At 39.3% G+C, this 18,982-nt stretch overlaps 1 protein-coding gene across 1 annotated transcript in view; it reads right to left on the bottom strand.

Annotated features, from left to right (window-relative positions):
* Positions 1 to 18,982, bottom strand: part of DNAH8 (dynein axonemal heavy chain 8) — a 283,834-nt gene that overhangs the window by 82,888 nt on the left and 181,964 nt on the right. The window contains exons 67-75 of the mRNA XM_070245526.1: positions 17,570 to 17,673; positions 16,455 to 16,631; positions 14,298 to 14,465; positions 13,562 to 13,777; positions 10,590 to 10,727; positions 9,356 to 9,483; positions 7,504 to 7,675; positions 5,848 to 6,003; positions 1,326 to 1,481 (exon numbers count right to left, since the gene is read on the bottom strand). Of these exons, the coding sequence (XP_070101627.1) occupies positions 1,326 to 1,481; positions 5,848 to 6,003; positions 7,504 to 7,675; positions 9,356 to 9,483; positions 10,590 to 10,727; positions 13,562 to 13,777; positions 14,298 to 14,465; positions 16,455 to 16,631; positions 17,570 to 17,673 (1,415 nt within the window). The remainder of the gene's footprint in view (positions 1 to 1,325; positions 1,482 to 5,847; positions 6,004 to 7,503; positions 7,676 to 9,355; positions 9,484 to 10,589; positions 10,728 to 13,561; positions 13,778 to 14,297; positions 14,466 to 16,454; positions 16,632 to 17,569; positions 17,674 to 18,982) is intronic.

Here is an 18,982-nt window from a genome sequence, read left to right as displayed (position 1 = left end):
GGAGGAAGATGGGCATGGATGTTAGCTCAGGGCCAGGCTTCCTCAGCAAAAAGAGGAGGATTGGCAGCAGATGTTAGCTCAGCGCTGATCTCCCCCTGCCCCCCCCCCAAAAAAGGAAAACTCAAACACATCCAAGACTTGACTGTTTTTCCCAACGTGAGGAAACTGTTTCCTACCATGGAAATTTGCCATGTTTATAGGAAGTGTTATTTCTTTTTGCATTTCACAAGCATATCTGAAGCATTCTGACGACAGAAAGGGTTAATGAAATTTTCAAAGAAAAAAATGCCAACTTTTTCTCAGAAAGAGAACATTTATCCTAAACAGTACAATTTGCAGTATATTTTAAAAAATTGATTTTGCTATCTAAAAATCAGGTGGAAATTATAATATTTTTAAATAATTTAAATTTTTAATTCATCTTAATCCCACTTGCGAGTGAAAATCAACACCGCTAAGGCAACTCCCGCATTCTCAGGCACCACGCCTCCACATTGCAGATAAGAATCTGGGGTCTTTTAAAAGACCTTCAGGCACGTAGAGCCAACAAAAACTCCTTTGGCATGTTAGATACGGCATATAAAAGAATTCACATTATGAAGAAAATTTTTCTAAATAAATCTATCTACGTTTAATGAGAGAATTTGTATTCTTTACTTATTCACTGAAATTCATGAAATTAAGTTGTCCAGAGCAAAAAAACTCAATCAGAAATGCTGTCATTTATCAAGAAATAAAACTCAGGAAGCCTAAAGGTAGAGAATGACACCAATTAAAAAAGAAACACATATAATGAAAACAATTCATGTTATCACGAACGATTGGGAAGAGTTTCCATAGCTTGCGGCAAAGTCCATGAGCTTAGACTGAAAGTTAATAAAGAGAGAAACGAACAAATCAGTGTCCCTAGACTTTATGAAAATGCCATTTTCTCTAGTGAGGAAATGCAAGTTTTATTGTATAGATGTATACAAAGCTTGCAAAACCAATTTTCTCAGAGCTGCTAAAATATATTGTGTGTGTAACACTAAAATATTATTATTATTATGACCAGACAAATCTTTCCTTAATACGTTTTTTAGTTTCAGCTAAATGGCTACTCTTACCAAGATATTGCTCTCCTCCTGTATTTTTCATATACTATTAAAAAAAAAAGGAAACTGAATGTGAGTTTGGAAATAATTTCTTTTCTAGTGTATCAAATACTACCACCACCTGAAGAAAAATGCCTTTGCTGCTATGCTCAAAAAGATAAGTAGATGTCACCAGTGTTCTTTTCTTTTTTCTTTTTCTTTTCTTTTCTTTTCTTTTTTTAACAAGCTCACCTTGAAAGTGGTGCCCGATTTAATGAAATTCTTTTCCAATACATTATCCAAGGCTGGATCCAGCTCTTCACGAATGTCCTCGATGAGAAGGGGTCGACCCAAGGAAAGGCTGTCCTCTAAGTGTGTGCGGAAATATTTATGGTTCAGAGACGTTACCTAAAAATTAACAGTTCATTGCTACATAAATGTCACAAAGAATGTGCCTATTCCTAAGAGGAAACCAAGAGATTTGTGGGACAAATGAGCAGGAATCTTAAGGGCTATATAGGAAGCCTTACTCATAAAAATAAAAGTAAAAAACAAAAATTAATTTTCCAAACTTGGTGGGTCATGACTTTGTGGAAGCCCTAGATGTGTAATGGGGTCTCTCTGATCAAAAGAGGAGACTCAAGGGGCCGGCCCTGTGGCATAGTGGTTAAGTTTGCATGCTCCACTTAGGCAGCCCAGGGTTCACAGGTTTGGATCCCAGGCACGGACCTAGCACCACTCATCAAGCCATGCTGTGGTGGCATCCCACATAAAATAGAGGAAGATTGGCACAGATGTTAGCTTAGCGACAATCTTCCTCAAGCAAAAAGAGGAAGATTGGCAATAAATGTTAGCTCAGGGCCAATCTTCCTCACAAAAAAAAAAAAAGAGGAGACTCAAGTGACATTCCTGAGATGAAATGTCAGAGTTCTGCTCCTACAGACGGAAGAGAAATAATCAAGGATTAATCCTTTTAAACTTACACATCTACAATCACTCAGAGAAAGCAAAGTAGCTTGCATATTTGTGATATTCATTTATCTTCTCTGGACCCCTATGAGATGAATAAGTGATAAAAAAAAAAAAAAAAAAAAGAAGCACAGAGGACCAGCCCTGTGCGTAATGGTTAGGTCTGCACGCTCTGATTAGGCAGCTCAGGGTTCACCAGTCCGGATCCCATAGGCCAACATATACACTGATTGTCAAGCCAAGGTGGTGTCCCCCATCCAAAATAAAGGAAGATTAGAACAGATGTTAGCTCAGGGACAATCTTCTTCAAGCAAAAAGAGGAAGATTGGCAACAGATGTTAGCTCAGGGCCAATCTTCTTCACAAAGATAAAAAATTAGCACAGAAATGTCAGAAATGGTATATTAAGTCAAGCCAAGTATTCTGTCTCTAACAGTGGCACAACAAAAGAACATGATAGATACTTCCCATAAAATCAATCTAAAAGACTATAAATTCACTTGTTATATTTTTACATTTTAAAAACTTTAGAATTCTGAATGCCTGACAGGGTTATCCCTTTTAGATCAATGTTTGTTATTAGTTAGAATAGACCACTGGGCTGGTTGATCTTTGCATGAGCCAACTGGCTTTGAACTCTGACTTCTCCTATGACCCTTCCCCCAGCCTGAGAGTGAGGATTCCCTAAGGGTCAGTCCTCAACTCTCTGGCTCCTTAGACTCTAGCCTCTGAATTCAGCTAGCGCCTCAACGCTACTGTGAGTGCTAATCTCAAGACCCAAGGAAGATCCTCTGGGACAGCAGCCGATTAGGAGAGTGGAATTAAAAAACAGTCTCTCTCAATTGCTATAAAAAAAAGATGTGGAATTGAAAAATTAAATAAGCCTACTCTTATCTTGTTTTGGTTAAAAAGGAAATGACTAAAACAAAAAATCCTGCACATGAAGGAATTTGTTTCTCTGGATAGATAGCTTTATTTATGCAAATACTGTGAAAGACCTTACTATGAGTTGATAAGGTAAATGAATCGAAATAAAGAGCTTTTAACTAGCTTATTAAGTAAGATGAAAAAAGGTCCCAATAAGATTAAGTCTTACTGCTCTATTTTCCAAAGAGTAAACACTATTTTTGTGATTTTGCTCCTAAGTGTGATTGTTAATTTTGGATGTCCGCTTGACTGGGCTGAAGGATGCCCAGATAGCTGGCAAACATTATTTCAGGGTGTGTCTGCAAGGCTGTTTCCAGAGAGATTAGCATTTGAATAGGTAGACTGAGTAATGAAGATGCCCTCACGGATGTGGCTGGGTATCACCCAACCTGTTGAGGGCCAGATTAGAATAGAAAGGTGGAGGAAGGGCGAATTTGCTCTCGGCTGAGCTGGGACGTCCACATATTCTCCTGCCCTTGGACATCAGTTCTTGGTTCTTGGCCTTCAGACTCGGTTTAGGACTTACACCAGTGGCTTCCCTGGTTCTCAGACTCTCAGCGTTTGGGCTGGAACTACACCACCAGCTTTTCTGGACCTCCAGCTGGTGAATGGCAGACGGTGGGACTTCTCACCCTCCATTATCCCATGAGCCAATCCCTTATGGTAAATCTCTTTCTATATATCTGTATTTATACTTAGATATCCTATTAGTTCTGATTCTCTGGAGAAGCCTGACCAATACGCCAAGTAAAGAAATAATAATTTTCAAATTGTCAATTGATTTAAGATTACATTTAATCATCTTCGATGTCTTTTATAAACTTTAAATAATATCTTAGAGCCATAATTTCAAGCTTAATTCACTTGATTTTTCTTGTGTAGAAACACTATGTTGTAGCCACCCCCAGAGCCTGGGTCATCTGCACAGACCCTCAGGTGTTGGGTCTTTACAAGGTGGTCAGTGAATTCTTTACAGGGAAATTTGGTGAATACCTTCTCTTTCCAGAAGACAGAGCTGTAGGTCTTGGAGATGGCATTGGAGGTGGCCCTGGAAAAACTGCCAAGGAGGAGCGCAGCCCTGGATATATGAAACATGTTTTGTTTTTCATTTATAAAGTGTTTCATTTTTCACTTTGCTTTCCTTCCCAAGTAAAGAAATAATAATTTTTTTCATTTTGTTTTCATTTGCATGTGTTTGTGCACGTGCTTATTCACACATTCAACTGCTCACATCCCAGCAGTTGATGGTTTTTAAAATAAGGAATTATCTCTGGCATATTTCTATTACTTCCTCAAGAAGGTTCCTGGGCTTGGGTTGCATCAGGAAGGACATTACTGAAGGCTGTCAATGAGTTTAACGCTGAAATGGAGAGACAAAGCTATGATCGGGGAAAACATGATTAAGATGAGCAGGGAGATCATCACCCAGGCGAGGCGAGAGGAATGGAGCAGGGGACCAGTTCTGGTTGAGCTGGATCCAGGAAACTAGGTTCAGGAGCAGGAGCGCTGGCATCCTCCACTCGTGCCCTCCTTCTGTGAATGCAACTCCTCAGAAGCCACATTCCCATTAACCCCAATTCCCTTAACTCCTCTCCTCCGTTACGCTCTGATCCTTTCTGGGATTTCTCTGGGTTTTTTAAGTAAACTTAGTCTGATGTACTGTGTTCTGGAGTATTTATGAGGTGGGAGTATCTTAGGGGTGTTCTTGGGCGCTAGGCAGTGTCCACTTACCAGCAAAGCCCTAATCTCAGACGGAAATCTTTCATCCATTAAATCATCTCACCATTAAATATGATGTTTGTTGTAGGCTTTTGTAAATACTCTTTATCTGATTAAGGAAGATCCCTCCTACTCTTGGTTTGCTGGAAGTTTTATCATGAATGGTGTTTAATTTTACCAAGTGATGTTTTTTCTGCATTTATCAAGATTTTTCTTGGGCTTTTTTCCCCATAAGGATGACAGAGATTGATTAATTCATTTAAATTCAATAAATATCAGAACTCCTACTCTGTTTGAGAGCTGTGCAGAGAATATAAAGATGGTATGAAATCATAAACCTGGCCAGTAATAAGTTTATGGTATGGTAGAGATAAAAAACAAACGTGCAAAGAACAACAATTCAGGACAGACTCTAAGTCCACCACAGAAACACAAACAAGACATTGTAAGGATTCAGGACAGGCTATATTAAGCTGGAGACACAGACAAGTCTAGATGAAGGTAGTGTTGGATGTGAACTTTGAAGAATGTTTAAGACTTTCATCTAGCATATAAGTGAAGTGGGCGGTACAGCGGAGAAGACATTCTGTTTAGTAGAAACAGTACAAGAAAAATATGGATCCAGGAGACGCAGAACTGGGAAGAGTGTCTCGGAAACAAGGAATAGTCCCTATTGATAGTGGAATTGAAATACTGATGGTAACAAGATCCTCAAAGGAGCCAGGAATGTTGGACTCTGCCCTTGTCTACCCTACCTTAAAATTACTCCTCATGAGACTCCAACTCCAACACTGGACTCCAGGATGCCATGCAGTACCAAGCGCCTGAGCTAGGTTGGCGCAAATGGCCTCCAACTGAGGGATCACAAGTTCTATTGTTGCTGCTTTCCTGCATGCCCAAACCCAAGACCCAGAATAAAAGCCACATCCAACACTGGCAAAAGCAATAGAGCCAGGAAAATGGACAGAGAGAAGGAGAGTGAGATGTAGGAGAGAACAAAGGAGAGAATAATCAGAGCTTTTGCCCCAAATCACTGTTACAAAACCCAGGGTGTAAATTAGCAAACAGTTGTGACAGCTTTATTACTGGCAGATTTAACTGAAATTTGGGGAAAATTTATGATTTCAACATTACTTTCCAATGCACCAAATGGTACATACCTGCAAGTCATTTTCTTTTTCCTTTGATTTAATCCAAGTTTTGCCTTGAGTCTGTGGATCTATGAGGAGTGGGTATCTGGTGGCCTTTGTCACAATAATGCCATTCTGAATTGAGAGGTCATCTCCCGGTAGCCCCTGCAGCCCCCACTCGCCAATCTGAATAAGAGGAAAGGACATGGCCATTCGATGGAGAACAAGACTGCTTTCGTTAGTAACTAAAAGTACCACAGTAAAAAAGAAGTCAAATTTTGACATTTTTTTCCATTGAGACTATGCAACAGGTACCTAGAAAAAAACCCAAACTTGTAAATGTGAACCAAATAACATTAAATTAAAAAAAACAAATTTATCCTCTAATAAATCCTTTCTCTCATAACCCAAGACTAGGTTTAGTTCTTTATGTTGTATTTTCATATTTATGAGGAAATATCATAAACTGATTGCATATTAAACCTAAACGGGGGATTTGGAAGCATGGTTGCTGAACATTCCGAGAACATAGGAGCTTAAGATGTGGGGACACTAGCTGGGTGCTGAGGTCCAGACGGCTGGAGTTAGTGGAGATAATGAGTATCATGAGATGTGAGAGAAGAAGATACGCCCAGAGGGAGGAGTCTGAAACTTCTGCTTTCTGCCCTTTGGTTCTGCTTTCACAGGGAGTGGGGGATTGCATAGCTGGAGGCAGAGAAATGAGGGGAGACGAGACATTATACTGACAGGAGCTCATCAGTGACATTTAAAAGAAAATTTCCTTTCCAAATTAAGAGGTCACTGCCAGCCTGCCTCCACATGGTCAATAAAATCACCCGAGATCCAATGAACCAAGAAGCCTCCATCTTTGTCTAGTTACCCCAGCATCTGTCACCAAAGACCCTAATTAGTAGAGGATATCCTGGCCCACTTTGCCTCATCAGTACCCAATACATCTCCCATATATTATCTAGTCCCTGTAAGGCTAGCTGAACATTGTTTGAATTAGGGAAGATAATTTTTTAACTTTGAAATACAGATAACATGAAATTAATAGCATAGCATCCCTAAGGAAACAGCAGCTGGGGAGCATATTACAAATCAGAAAGCAGCTCATGAATACAAATTGCCTGGAAAGCATTTAACACCACAGGAGCTCTACAAGATATACTGAAAATTGACAGTGGTATCAAATTTCCAGGGAGAAAGGTTAGCGCAGTAGGGCATGCTATCGCTCAGTGATACCAGAACATGCTATTGTGTTATGCAATTGGACATTAAAAAAAGGATGGTTAATGATCAAAAGAAGGTTAATTCTAGTACTTATGGCCTAGCTAATGCCTACATTTGCCTAAAATGTTTGAAAGAGAGAGTGTCTTAATAGGACAGTGTACATAATGAGGGTTGTAAGAAGAGCTCAGTATTAGCAGGCCTGTAATTCACAAAAGAGCTTTCAGTTCACAGCAGTGCAATTGGTATTAATTTGAAAGCAAGCTTTCTTAAAATGCAAAGAAAATTCTATACCACTAAGAAAATTCTTTCTTTTTTGTAATGCTTTAGCATTTTCAAAACGATCTTTTCAATTAAAGGAAAAAAGAAAAAATTAGGTGTACCTTGATTTCTTAGTAAGCAAGAAATCAAATGAGGCTGACGCTCAAATAATATTATAAGGAAAGTAACACTTACTGTTGGAGGATCCACCAACATTGAAATAAGATTCAGGTTTTCAGTGAAAGGAATCTTCCGTGCTCTCAACTCTATCTCCCACTGGTCCTTAAGCAAATTGTTCCTAAATATCTGATTGAAAGGACCAAGATAGGAAAGGAATCCGGTGCACAGCAGAATATCACCTACGAGTCTAAGAGAAGACACAGAGTGAGTAACCTAACACACGGTCAGCTCGGCCATTAAGGAGTTTGAAGGCCACAGTGCAGTTTTGTTTCCTTACTAGGCGAAATCCTCCTGTACTCTCTGCTTAACACTTGGTAGCCAGACATGGAGAGACCCTGCAAAAAGGTGTCCCCAAGCCCAAAAGGGAGCAGGAGTGGCCACAGTTGGGGTGGGTCAGGCAGCAAGAGGGAAGGCTCCTTCCTGAAGCCTACAGGTCCAGAGCCTTGACTCCCAGAGGACCGAAGTACGCTTTTCCCGTCCCACGCCCTGGTCCTGTGCAGACTCAGTCTTGCTTAAACTAGCTTCTCCTCTCCTCCTCCTCCTCCTCCTCCCCCCCTCCTCCTCCTTCTCCTCTTCCTCCTCCTTCTTCTCTTCCTCCCTCCTCCTCCTCCTCCTTCTTCTCTTCCTCCCTCCTCCTCCTCCTCCTTCTTCTCCTCCTCCCTCCTCCTCCTCCTCCTTCTCCTTCTCCTCCTCCCTCCTCCTCCTCTTCCTTCTCCTTCTCCTCCTCCTCCTCCTTCTTATCCTCCTCCTCCTCCTTCTCCTCCTCCTCCTCCTTCTTCTCCTCCTCCCTCCTCCTCCTCCTTCTCCTCCTCCTCCTCCTTCTTCTCTTCCTCCCTCCTCCTCCTCCTCCTTCTTTTCTTCCTCCCTCCTCCTCCTCCTCCTTCTTCTCCTCCTCCCTCCTCCTCCTTCTCCTTCTCCTCCTCCTCCTCCTCATTCTTCTCCTCCTCCCTCCTCCTCCTCCTTCTCCTCCTCCTCCGTCCTCCTCCCTCCTCCTCCTCCTTCTCCTCCTCCTCCTCCTCCTTCTCCTCCTCCTCCTCCTCCTCCGCCTCCTCCTTCTCCTCCTCCTTCTCCTCCTCCTCCCTCCTCCTCCTCCTCCTCCTTCTCCTCCTTCTCTTTCTCCTTCTTCTCCTTCTTCTTTTCCTTTTTTTCTTTTGCCATACTCCTACTCCTCTCCTTAAATTTTCTGAGGATGCCAACAGACACCAGCATGAGATACCCTTGCATTTAGAACAAACCATTCATCTACACTTTCAAAACCCCTGAGGTGAAGAGCATAGAACTGGAGCAAATATCCAGATTGTTCTGGCAAATCCTAACCATATCAGAGGCACTCTTGTACTGAAAACCTACATTGCTGAACTGAAATTGAGATTAAAAGTGTTTTACAAAATTTTCTGCCCTCTCTGTTTCCTGAGAGGGACTTAACCTGTAAGCTCTTTCTTTCTTTCTTTCTTTCTTTCTTTTTTTTGAGGAAGATTAGCCCTGAGCTGACTACTGCCAATCCTCCTCTTTTTACTGAGGAAGACTGGCCCTGAGCTAACATCCATGTCCATCTTCCTCTACTTTATACATGGGATGCCTACCACAGTGTGGCTTTTGCCAAGCAGTGCCATGTCTGCACTTGGGATCCAAAGTGGTAAACCCCAGGCCACTGAGAAGCTGAACATGCGAACTTAACCACTGCACCACCGGGCTGGCCCCTGTACGCACTTTCTTAAATGACAGGATTCAGAGATGGGTAAATGGAAATGAAGAAGAAAAGCACTTGAGGGAAATGAACTTTACGTTCTCTGACGTCCCAGAGAGGTGGTGTTTGGGGTGATGATTGAGAAAGAGAGCGATTTATAACAAAAAACAAAATTTATACCTATTAATCTGAGCTTTGAACTCTTTACTTTGCTGAGTCCATCGGACTTTTTCTCCACTCAGCCCATCGATGAGAGTGGAAGCTGCTTGCATCTTTTTCCGGCACATATCAGCGTCATTAAGCAAATCCTGCATTCATAAAGGGAGAATGTTTCAAGGAACTTTTTAAATTGCTTAATCAAACATCCATTATATTCACACGTGAAAATACATGGAGGAATTTTAATTCCCAAAATAAATATGATCTAAAAATACAGTATGATTGAAACTTTACATACTAAATTCTTATAATTCATTCATAACTTAAAATAGTATTTCTATTAAATATTTTCAAAGCATAATCAAATCAACAAAATATACCATTTTAAGTTTTGGATTTACTAATAATTCTGAGTTCTTTGCAGTCCACAAAGTATTTTTTCCCAGAAAAAAAAATTCTACACAATAGTAGTGTGCTGCAGCCAGCTTGTATCAGCTCACAAGAGCCAATTGTTAAATTTTCAGAAAATTTGTGAGCACAGCCATTATGAAAAATTAAATTATAGAAACTTTCTATTAAACAAATTATATTAAAGCAAAGGTAATAAATAATCAAAACTCATCACTTCCTAACTATTTACTACGTGTTTGTGTTATCTGTATCCTTAAGGTTAAGTCCATTGCGTCTGCGTGGGGGAAATAGTCATAACGATGTGATGCTGCCCATCTTTTTCCAAATCTGCATCCAGTGTCGTCACATTGACCACTTAAAATTGACAGTGGTGGGAGTACCTAGACCACAGAAATCAGCAGACACGGCAAATCAAGGCTTTCTTCTCCTCCTGCCTCCACCCACTAACAAGCTGACTGTCCAACATTTCCTAGACCACCGCTGCTTACACAGCCCATCCTCTGAGGTCGTATTAGGATTCGCATTTGACAGACGCAGTTAGATCAGTTGCCTCCAACTGCACAACTGATAACTGCCTGAGCTGGGTCTCAAATCCCTTTTCTAACTCCAAAGTCAGAACTCTTTGGGTGTGACATCACGGCTTACTCTTATAGAAAGTGATTATTAAAAACACAAAAAAGCATTAGGAGTGTCGACGATCCCAAATAAGTAGACAAAGCCAGGGAGTGAGGGCATTCAGGTAAATAGTTTTTCATCATAAACATTTGCCTCCTTTCTAAGTATGACACATACTTGTGTAAAATTTCAGTACGTTGTTTTAGCAATTTTGTGTATTTCATCTCACCATTTTCTCATTCATTGCTCCATCAAATTTTGCTTGGACTTTATCCAGCTCAGCTTGTTTCTCATCAAGCAGTGCTTGTGCCTTGCCCAGTTCAGCGTTGGCAACTGCCAAACGGCCCTCCTGCTTGGCCAGGTTAGCCTGGAAAGGAAGATGAGGCGATCAGTGTGGAGTCGCATTAGCACTACAAAACGTTCCTGATTCGAACTGGTGAATAATAACATCAATTACATAATTTTTTCCTTACATGGAATCTAGAGGTCATCTCTTTCAGTTATTTCAGCTGGGGAAGCAGAGGGTCTCAAAGAAATTTCATGGGAGTTCTTTTTTTCTTTTAATTATTAATGTTCAATATAGAAAACATGGAAAATGCAGAAATATACAGGAAGGACAATAAAAGTTACCCATGATTTTACCTAGAGATAGTCTGTGAGTATTGTGTTAAGAAGCTGACAACTGGTATTTTTAGTTTTTTTTTTTCCCCACTTAACGTAGTATTTCCCCACATCCTTAAACACTTTTTCATGAACATTGGTTATATAGCTGCAATTGGATGTATCATAATTTACTTAACCTTTTCCCTACTTTTGAACTTTCTTTTTTCCCTCCCCATTTTTAATTATTATAAATAATGCTGTGATAAATACTATTGGGTATGTAAACATTTTGGATTGTTTCTTTGGTAAAGATTTCTTGAAGTAAAATTACCATCACAGTAATTTTTCATCTTTTTCTAAGTCTTACAGTATGGTAATTATCTATTTCTTGTAAATTTGAAATAATTAATCAGTAAAGTAACATAGCCCTAGAGTCTGCTGAAACAGAAGTTCCTTGATAACTTCCTCATTTTCTTTCTCAATATTTGGTTTTTTGAAACTAGTCCTTTCTCCCAGGAACTTTTCATTTCATTTAGATTTCTTAATGTATTTACATATGACTGTGTAAAATTTGCTTTTTAATTATTTAAATCTACATATCTGTGATTATGTGGATTTATCTTTTTTCATTTCCTCTTGTACATTTTCTTCTTGATTAGCTTTTCCAAGAACATCTCTCTTACATATTTTCTTTTGCAAAGCACCAATTCTTCAATTTTGCTACTTTTCCCTAATTTTTATTAGCTCTATTCCACTCTCCTTAAATTGTGTGTGTGTGTGCTTATAATTGAGTATATACTAGAATATTTAGTTTTTTTGATTCATCTAAGGGCTGAGAATGAAGCATTTTGGCCACATCACAAAAGCTTTAGATTTTTGTCATCATTTTCTAAATAGAAGTAATAGCTCTTTTTTTTAATGTAAACGTTCTAATTTTATTGCTTATAATCAGAGAATGAGGCCTCAGTAATTTTTGCATGTGGAATTGAATCAAGGTCTTCTTTTAGAATTGAATATGGTCCATTTTTGTAAATGTTTCTTGGACACTAGAAATAATTTTATTTTCTTTGTTCATATTGAAGAAAGTTCAATGTAGCTATTCAACCTTAAAAATAAGTGTAAAATCTTTAAATAAGTGTAAAATAAAGTGTAAGATCTTTAAATAATTATTGATTTATGCCTACTCAGGACTGGCTACATAATTTGCAGGGCCCAGTGCAAAAGGAAAATGCAGGACCCCTTGTTAAAAAAGTATTAAGAACTTCAAGAGGGTGACAGCAGAGCATTAAGCCAAGCATGAGCTCTTCTAAACACGGGGTCCCTGTGCACAGGCTGCACGCCCATAAAGCTGGCCTCTGCCTACCAGATCTGTCATGGGTTGACAGCATGTGCCACAATCTCAAATTTCAATACTATTTTTGCTAATCTTCACTTAAAACACTAATGGATTTGGCTTATGGAATTTGACGCTATTTTATTTATTGCATAAACATTATTACAGTTAAGTCTCACCACGGATCACAATTTTTATCAATAAAAACAACTGCTCTTATAAGTCCTTTTTTTCTTGAATTCTGCATTTCTAGTAACATTTCTCTCTTGGTATCTTTTTCTTTGGGTGCATTTACCATACTTTCTCACCATTCCCCTTTGCTAAAATTTTCCTATTTTCAATTTATTTTCTTCTATTTTTCTCAAAGTTACTTATCCACAGTTAAAAAGGAAGCCAACTTCTATAACAGTAACCCCCCGATCACCTACTCACAATTTTCCATTCCACAGAGAACCCACTTTCAACTCTTTTAGCTTTATGGGGTTGGGGGCAGGAGGCAGTGGGTAGAACATGTCTGGTTGTAGATTTTATGAATCCTTTGTACTCGTGAGGATATGCCTCTATTCCCTCCATCATGAAGGATAGTCTGGCCCAGTAAGGACGGTGTGTGTGTGTGTGTGTGTACTTACCCCTCAACACTTAAATTGCATCCTTGAGAATGTCTTTTTGTTCCCTCATACGTGAAGGGCAGCTTGGGTAGTTATTGAATTCTTGAACCCCAGCATTTCCTCCTCAATACTCTGCATATGTTTTTCCATTATTTTCTAGTTTTCAGGATTGTGGGAAGTCTGCAATATCCTGATTTCTCTTCTTTTGTAAGCAACCTTTGTCATTTTGTTTGATTGATTATTCCTTAGATGTGTATAACTTTCTCTTTGTCTTTGAAATTTAAAACATTTCTAGGTGTTGGTTCTAATTTTTATAAATTTTGTTTGGAATGTAGTAATTAAATGCAGCCTCTAAACCTAATCTCTAAACTTTAAAGATATAGCCAGTTTTCCTTTATAATAGCTTGATTGTTATTCCCCCAAAATTAATTTCCTGTTTAACAAGTTGGTTTCAATTTCTTGTCTTGATGCCAAGAAATATGAAATAGATGTGAAAAGAAGAGAAATTGTGAGAGGACATACAGAAAACAAAAAATTGATTAACAGGGATACCTACCTTTATTAGTTGAAATTATGACTTCTCTTTTAATAACAGTAACACCTAACAATTGATTTTATTAAACATTGATTTACTGGGAGAAGGAAGAAAAGTTTTACCTTCAGAGGCAACACTTCTCTATTGATACCATAAAATGTTGCCATAGCAAGCGTCCAAGAAAGCAGACCAGCCACATTCCCACAGACTTTTTTGGCACTTTCAAAAGAGTAATCATCCATACTAAAATACGGCTGCAGTAACTCAACAGTCTCTTCATTGATAGTGTCCTTGGGGAACTGCTGAAGGCTCCAGAGGAAGCCCGTTGCACTCATCAACTGAAAAATAGTATTACAACCTGTAAGTTCTGAAAGAAACGAAATACTTTCTTCTTGCGTTAGGATGTACTTCTAAATTGAATTTTTTCAAAGAAGTAATAATTGATGTGCTCTAAACATACAAATCAAGACTATGGCAGTAGTCAACCTACATCTGTAAATTGCAAATTTTCTTCCCATTTCCAAGATGAAAGAGTGAAAAAGAAAAGCTATGTAAGTTTCCTGGCCAGTGAGTGTCTCTAAACGCCGCCAACCACACAGGCACTCCTTTGGAGACTGAGTTGGGTTGACATCAAGACTGTGCCAATACCAGCCACTGGTTCTGGACAGATTTTCTAAAAGGAAAACATTCTGTTTTAAAATCTTTCCCTACTTACATGTTGGGAGATGCAGTTTAAGCTAAACTATTCAATCCACAGTGATCGATTATCGTCTGCCAACTTGTCTGGTCTATATTAGTGTCCTGGGATGAGGACGCCCGCTGTGCCTCATGGGACCTACAAAGACAGATTCTACTCACTTTTAATGACTCTCCCCATGAAGGCTTGCAGCAAGGTTTTTCTGGATCCATAGTAACAGGGTCAATTTTCTTTTGAAATAGCAGCAGAACACAGTCCATAATTCTCATAATAAGATGCGGGGGCTTCGCAAGTTTCCTGACTGTGGCAATATCGTTTGGTTTGATAGTCTGTATTTGGGGTTAGGAATTAAAAAAAAAATTGAGTAGTATTCATAGTCATATGGAAATTTAATACTTTTAAAGATTTTATTTTTTTTTCCTTTTTCTCCACAAAGCCCCCCAGTACATAGTTGTATATTCCTCGTTGTGGGTCCTTCTAGTTGTGGCATGTGGGATGCTGCCTCAGAGTGGTTTGATGAACAGTGCCATGTCCACGCCCAGGATTTGAACCAACGAAACACTGGGCCACCTGCAGCAGAGCGCGCGAACTTAACCACTCGGCCACAGGGCCAGCCCCCGAAATTTAATACTTTTAAATAATTAAAGTAGATACTTTAAAATGTGTTTTCTCCCCAATCCCTGACATTATTTCCTCAAGGACTTGCATTTCTTTGCATAATGGCTCTTTCATTGTTATTCTGGGATTTCTGTTTGTTTTTATTCTTTTGTCGTCTGTTGCCCTCAACTCATTGCTTTAGAATCTCACTACCACTCATTGTCCACCACTCCACATCTCTGCTGGCGACCAGCCTCATTGATGGGTAACATTTAGACGACTCGCATCTTCAAAGCACAGTCCATATTATGTGTGGATATTAAAAGAGGAGCAAGGCCCTGAATATCAGAAACCTCACCTTCCATCTTCATTTTGAGGGCTGCCCTGTCTATGGAAGGGGAAGAAATTCAAAGGAGACAAGAGAAGTTCTTATAACATCTGGCTCATAAAAATACCTTTGAAAGTTTCTATCTGTAAGCTGGATTTGGAAGAAGACATTACCTGACATTCAAGGCAAGAAGGACTGGGACATCGTATGATCAATAAAATCTCCTAAGACTTGTCTGGTTCCGTGATCTCTCTCTCTTACACTTTATCATAGGACCCATAACGGGAGTGGGAATGGAGAATGTGTCCTGGTCATTGCCAAAATTTTATTAAATGATTATCATGAATCTACTCATTTATTTAACAACTACAGGCATTCTCCCAAATAAAACAAAAAACAAAGAAAAATAGCCCTGTCCTCATAATCTTCCAGGGAAGAGAGAGAAAACATAATTATCCCAAACTAGGATTATTGGCCATGATAGAAGCATAGAGGTGCTAGGAAAACAAAGGAGAACCAGAAGAACTGAAAACTTTCTGGAAGAGGTGAGGTCTGAGCCTGGTCTTGAAGAATGACTCTTGTTAGGCAATGAAGGTTAGCATTCCTGGCAGAAGAAGAGACACATTTAAACAGATCACGATTATTCCAGAAGCCTATAGATGTTTCTCTATGGCTGGATCATATTGCATGTAGGGACAGAATGACAAACGAGAAAGTTCAATGGGTAGACGGGAGCCAGGTTATCAGCTGCAGCACTAATATTTACTGAGTACTTTCTATGTGCCCAGCAAACTGCATTCATTACTTTTAATGCTTACATTGATCATTCAAGGATCAATGAAGAAGTATAATCCCCACAGAGACCTAAGGAAGTTAAGCAAATTTACTCCAGATCATATATCTAGGAAGCAGTGGTCACGAGAGGCAAACGCAGATCTGCCTGCCTTTGTAGCTGTCTGTGTCTCTCTTGTCTCACAGCTGTGGATGCCTCGCTTGGGACTTTATCCTAAGAGCAACAGGAACCAGAAGGGGCTTCTAAAAGGGCACATGGCACAATCTGGATAGGATGCTGGAGGAACCGAGAAAGTTCTCTATATAATCGGAATCCCTTATGCTACAGGTTAGGCCATTAATCACGAGCATTATTTCTCAGTTCTCATGGAAGGCTGATTTACGAAATGAAAATAATAAGTTATGGGAAGTGAAGACTTTAAAAAACTAGAACTTAGAAAACTTAATCAAGGGAAACATTTGTTTCCAGACTCAGAGACCACAAATCATACCAAGAATTCAATACAGTTTTCTGATTACAAACATGCCACACTTATTTCGCATCATGAATCGTGGTGCCTGCGAGGACTTGTGTTGGGAGGGATAACAACGCACTGCTCACATTCAGGGCTGCTTCTGCTTCTTCCAGCGCGGGCTTAGCCGCCTCCAGTTTGGTCTCTGCTTTTACTTTTTCACTATCAATTTCATCCACAATTTTTTGGGCTTTGTCTTTTACCTCCTGCACTTCGTTTTTTACTTTGGCTGAAGCCTGAGCACTTACTGTGACTTCTGCTAATACCTGTTAAATTGAGGAAACACACGAGAGCAAACAGAGACATTCTGAGCAAAATTATAGATTTGAGTAATGAGAGAATATGTCTTTAATATAATATAAAACATGAATAGGAGCAAATTTATTCCCCATCGAAGTCATCTGTATTTTAAGTTGTATTAAAGTAATTCCTTTGAGGCGTTCCTTGCAGTGTTCTATTTCCTAAGCTTTCCTCAGGCTTAGAATTTATAAATAAATATTTCAAGCTTTCAGAAAAATGGTATTTCCATTCTATGGAATTTGCAGAAAATTAAAACAATTCAAGTAAGTGTAATAGAATAAGGTCAGACACTATATTAAGTCTCATGGAAAAACAATAAAAATGGCTCATGTTTGTTGAATGCTTACCACATGGTGCCTCCCCTGTGCTATCTCACTCAGTCCAGTAACTGGCTAAGGGTCAAGCTTTAAGTATCTATTCTTAACAGATTCTCAGTGAGCGGAAGCTGAAAGTAATCTGAGACTGGTGGGTGGTATACAAAGGAGCAACACACATCCCTATCACCTTGGCAGGAGTATCCTTTTAACTCCACCAGCTCTTCCTCTTATCCTCTTCCCTCCTTGACACAAACTTCACATGGGACTTGGGCTATCCTGGAAAACTAGAGCTTGCAGGGACCTTAACGAGAAGACCAATATAAAGTATTGTCCAGCAGAAATTTCATCAACAGATGAGAGAGAACAAGAGAGACAGAGGCAGAGAAGAAAGAAAAGTCTTAGCCCAGGTGGAGGATCTAATAGTTTAAGTATGTCTTGCGATAACTTAAAGGGAAATATTGAATAGTCTTTGTGAACATTATCTTACCAGAAATAGTTTGTAGGTTTATACTCTGTTTACTTTTTAATAACACTTATAAAAATAATTTTTTTCCTCACCCCTCATGACAAAAGAAATGCCAACTCACTTCATCTGCTTTTACAGAAGCCACTGCCAATTCCTTCTCCTTCACCGCAAGATCCTGAGAGAGTTTCGCAACTGATTCACTTGCCTCCATAAGCTTATCAAGACCTTTACAAACACACACATATACGCTTTTGCTGAGCATACGGATACACCTTCATCAAATGCTTATTCAACATTTACCACTTATAAGGCTCCGTATAAGTATTATAACAAATACAAGACGATTATTTATGGACAAACACTTTAAAAATACACCTATCTTGGTAGCAACACATTGACCATATTCCTGAGAGTTTCAGCAGGGGATGAAGAAAGCAGCCATGATAGAAGAACATCACCTCGCTACATTTGAGGGAAAGTCACAATGCCTTATGGAGTAAGATTAGTTTAGTCAGGAAACTTATTTGACAAATTTACACTCTCCTTGGCTTTGCAAACAGCTTCTAACTATCGCTGTTTGCCTTTGAATCATATTATAGCTGAGACGGCAAATGAGACAGAAAATGAGACAGAAAATATGTTAACATTTTGGGGTTCTGTTTGCTATAAAAATGAAAATAACTGCTAAAACTGGTGCAACTGGCTCTGTGACTTTCAGGACTGTCAAACAAAACCCCTGGGAAACTGAACTTTCACATTCCGACCGGGTTCCAGACAGTGTGAGCTGGTGCATGTTTAGCATCTGGGCCTCATAAGGGGAAGGGGGAGCGCTCATTTGTATGTTTTCCAATTCCCACGGCGTAAACACTCCCAGGATGGCTGATTTCAAGCTACCAAGAGATTCTCAGTAGCGCAGCCTCATATAACACTTCTATCATGCAGAATAGAAATAAATAACCTCAAGGACACGAATAATAGTAAACTAGAGTAAAAATAACCAAGAAGTGGTAAGTTTTGAGCATTTATTGCCTCTTTTTTTTATTGCCTCCTTTTTATTACAATTTATTTAATCGTAAGTCTATATGACAATTTTTAATAGACGCTGTGTTTAACAACCAGATGATAAAAATTTAACAATCTACCCTCATGAGCCAGTACAGGTAGCTTCAGCCCGCCACTGAGTCTAGAGCGTCCTACAGAAAAGCTGCAAGAAGGTGAGCCAACAGAACACTTCTTTCACGGTGCTTCTATCTTCATAGTAACTTCACAGACCTGGGCACGCAGTTATGCTATGTGACCAAGTTTCGTGTAGAAGAAGTGAAAAGAAAGCACTAAAGTGTCTTGGATTGTTTGGACCAAATGCTTTCCGGACATATAATCCATTCCATTGTACACTTTCCCTACGTTTGTTACCTACACCGGACATTCAGAAAATCATTGCTCAGGAAAACTCTTTCTTTTTGTTTTTGTTTCTGTTTTGCCTTTTCTTTTGTTAGAAATTTGGGAAGCATTAACGTAGTAAAGTTTATACAAA

This window comes from Equus caballus, chromosome 20 (genome assembly GCF_041296265.1).
Source record: "Equus caballus isolate H_3958 breed thoroughbred chromosome 20, TB-T2T, whole genome shotgun sequence".
NCBI classification, from domain to species: Eukaryota; Metazoa; Chordata; class Mammalia; order Perissodactyla; family Equidae; genus Equus; species Equus caballus.
This window is presented reverse-complemented; position numbering and strand designations above follow the sequence as displayed.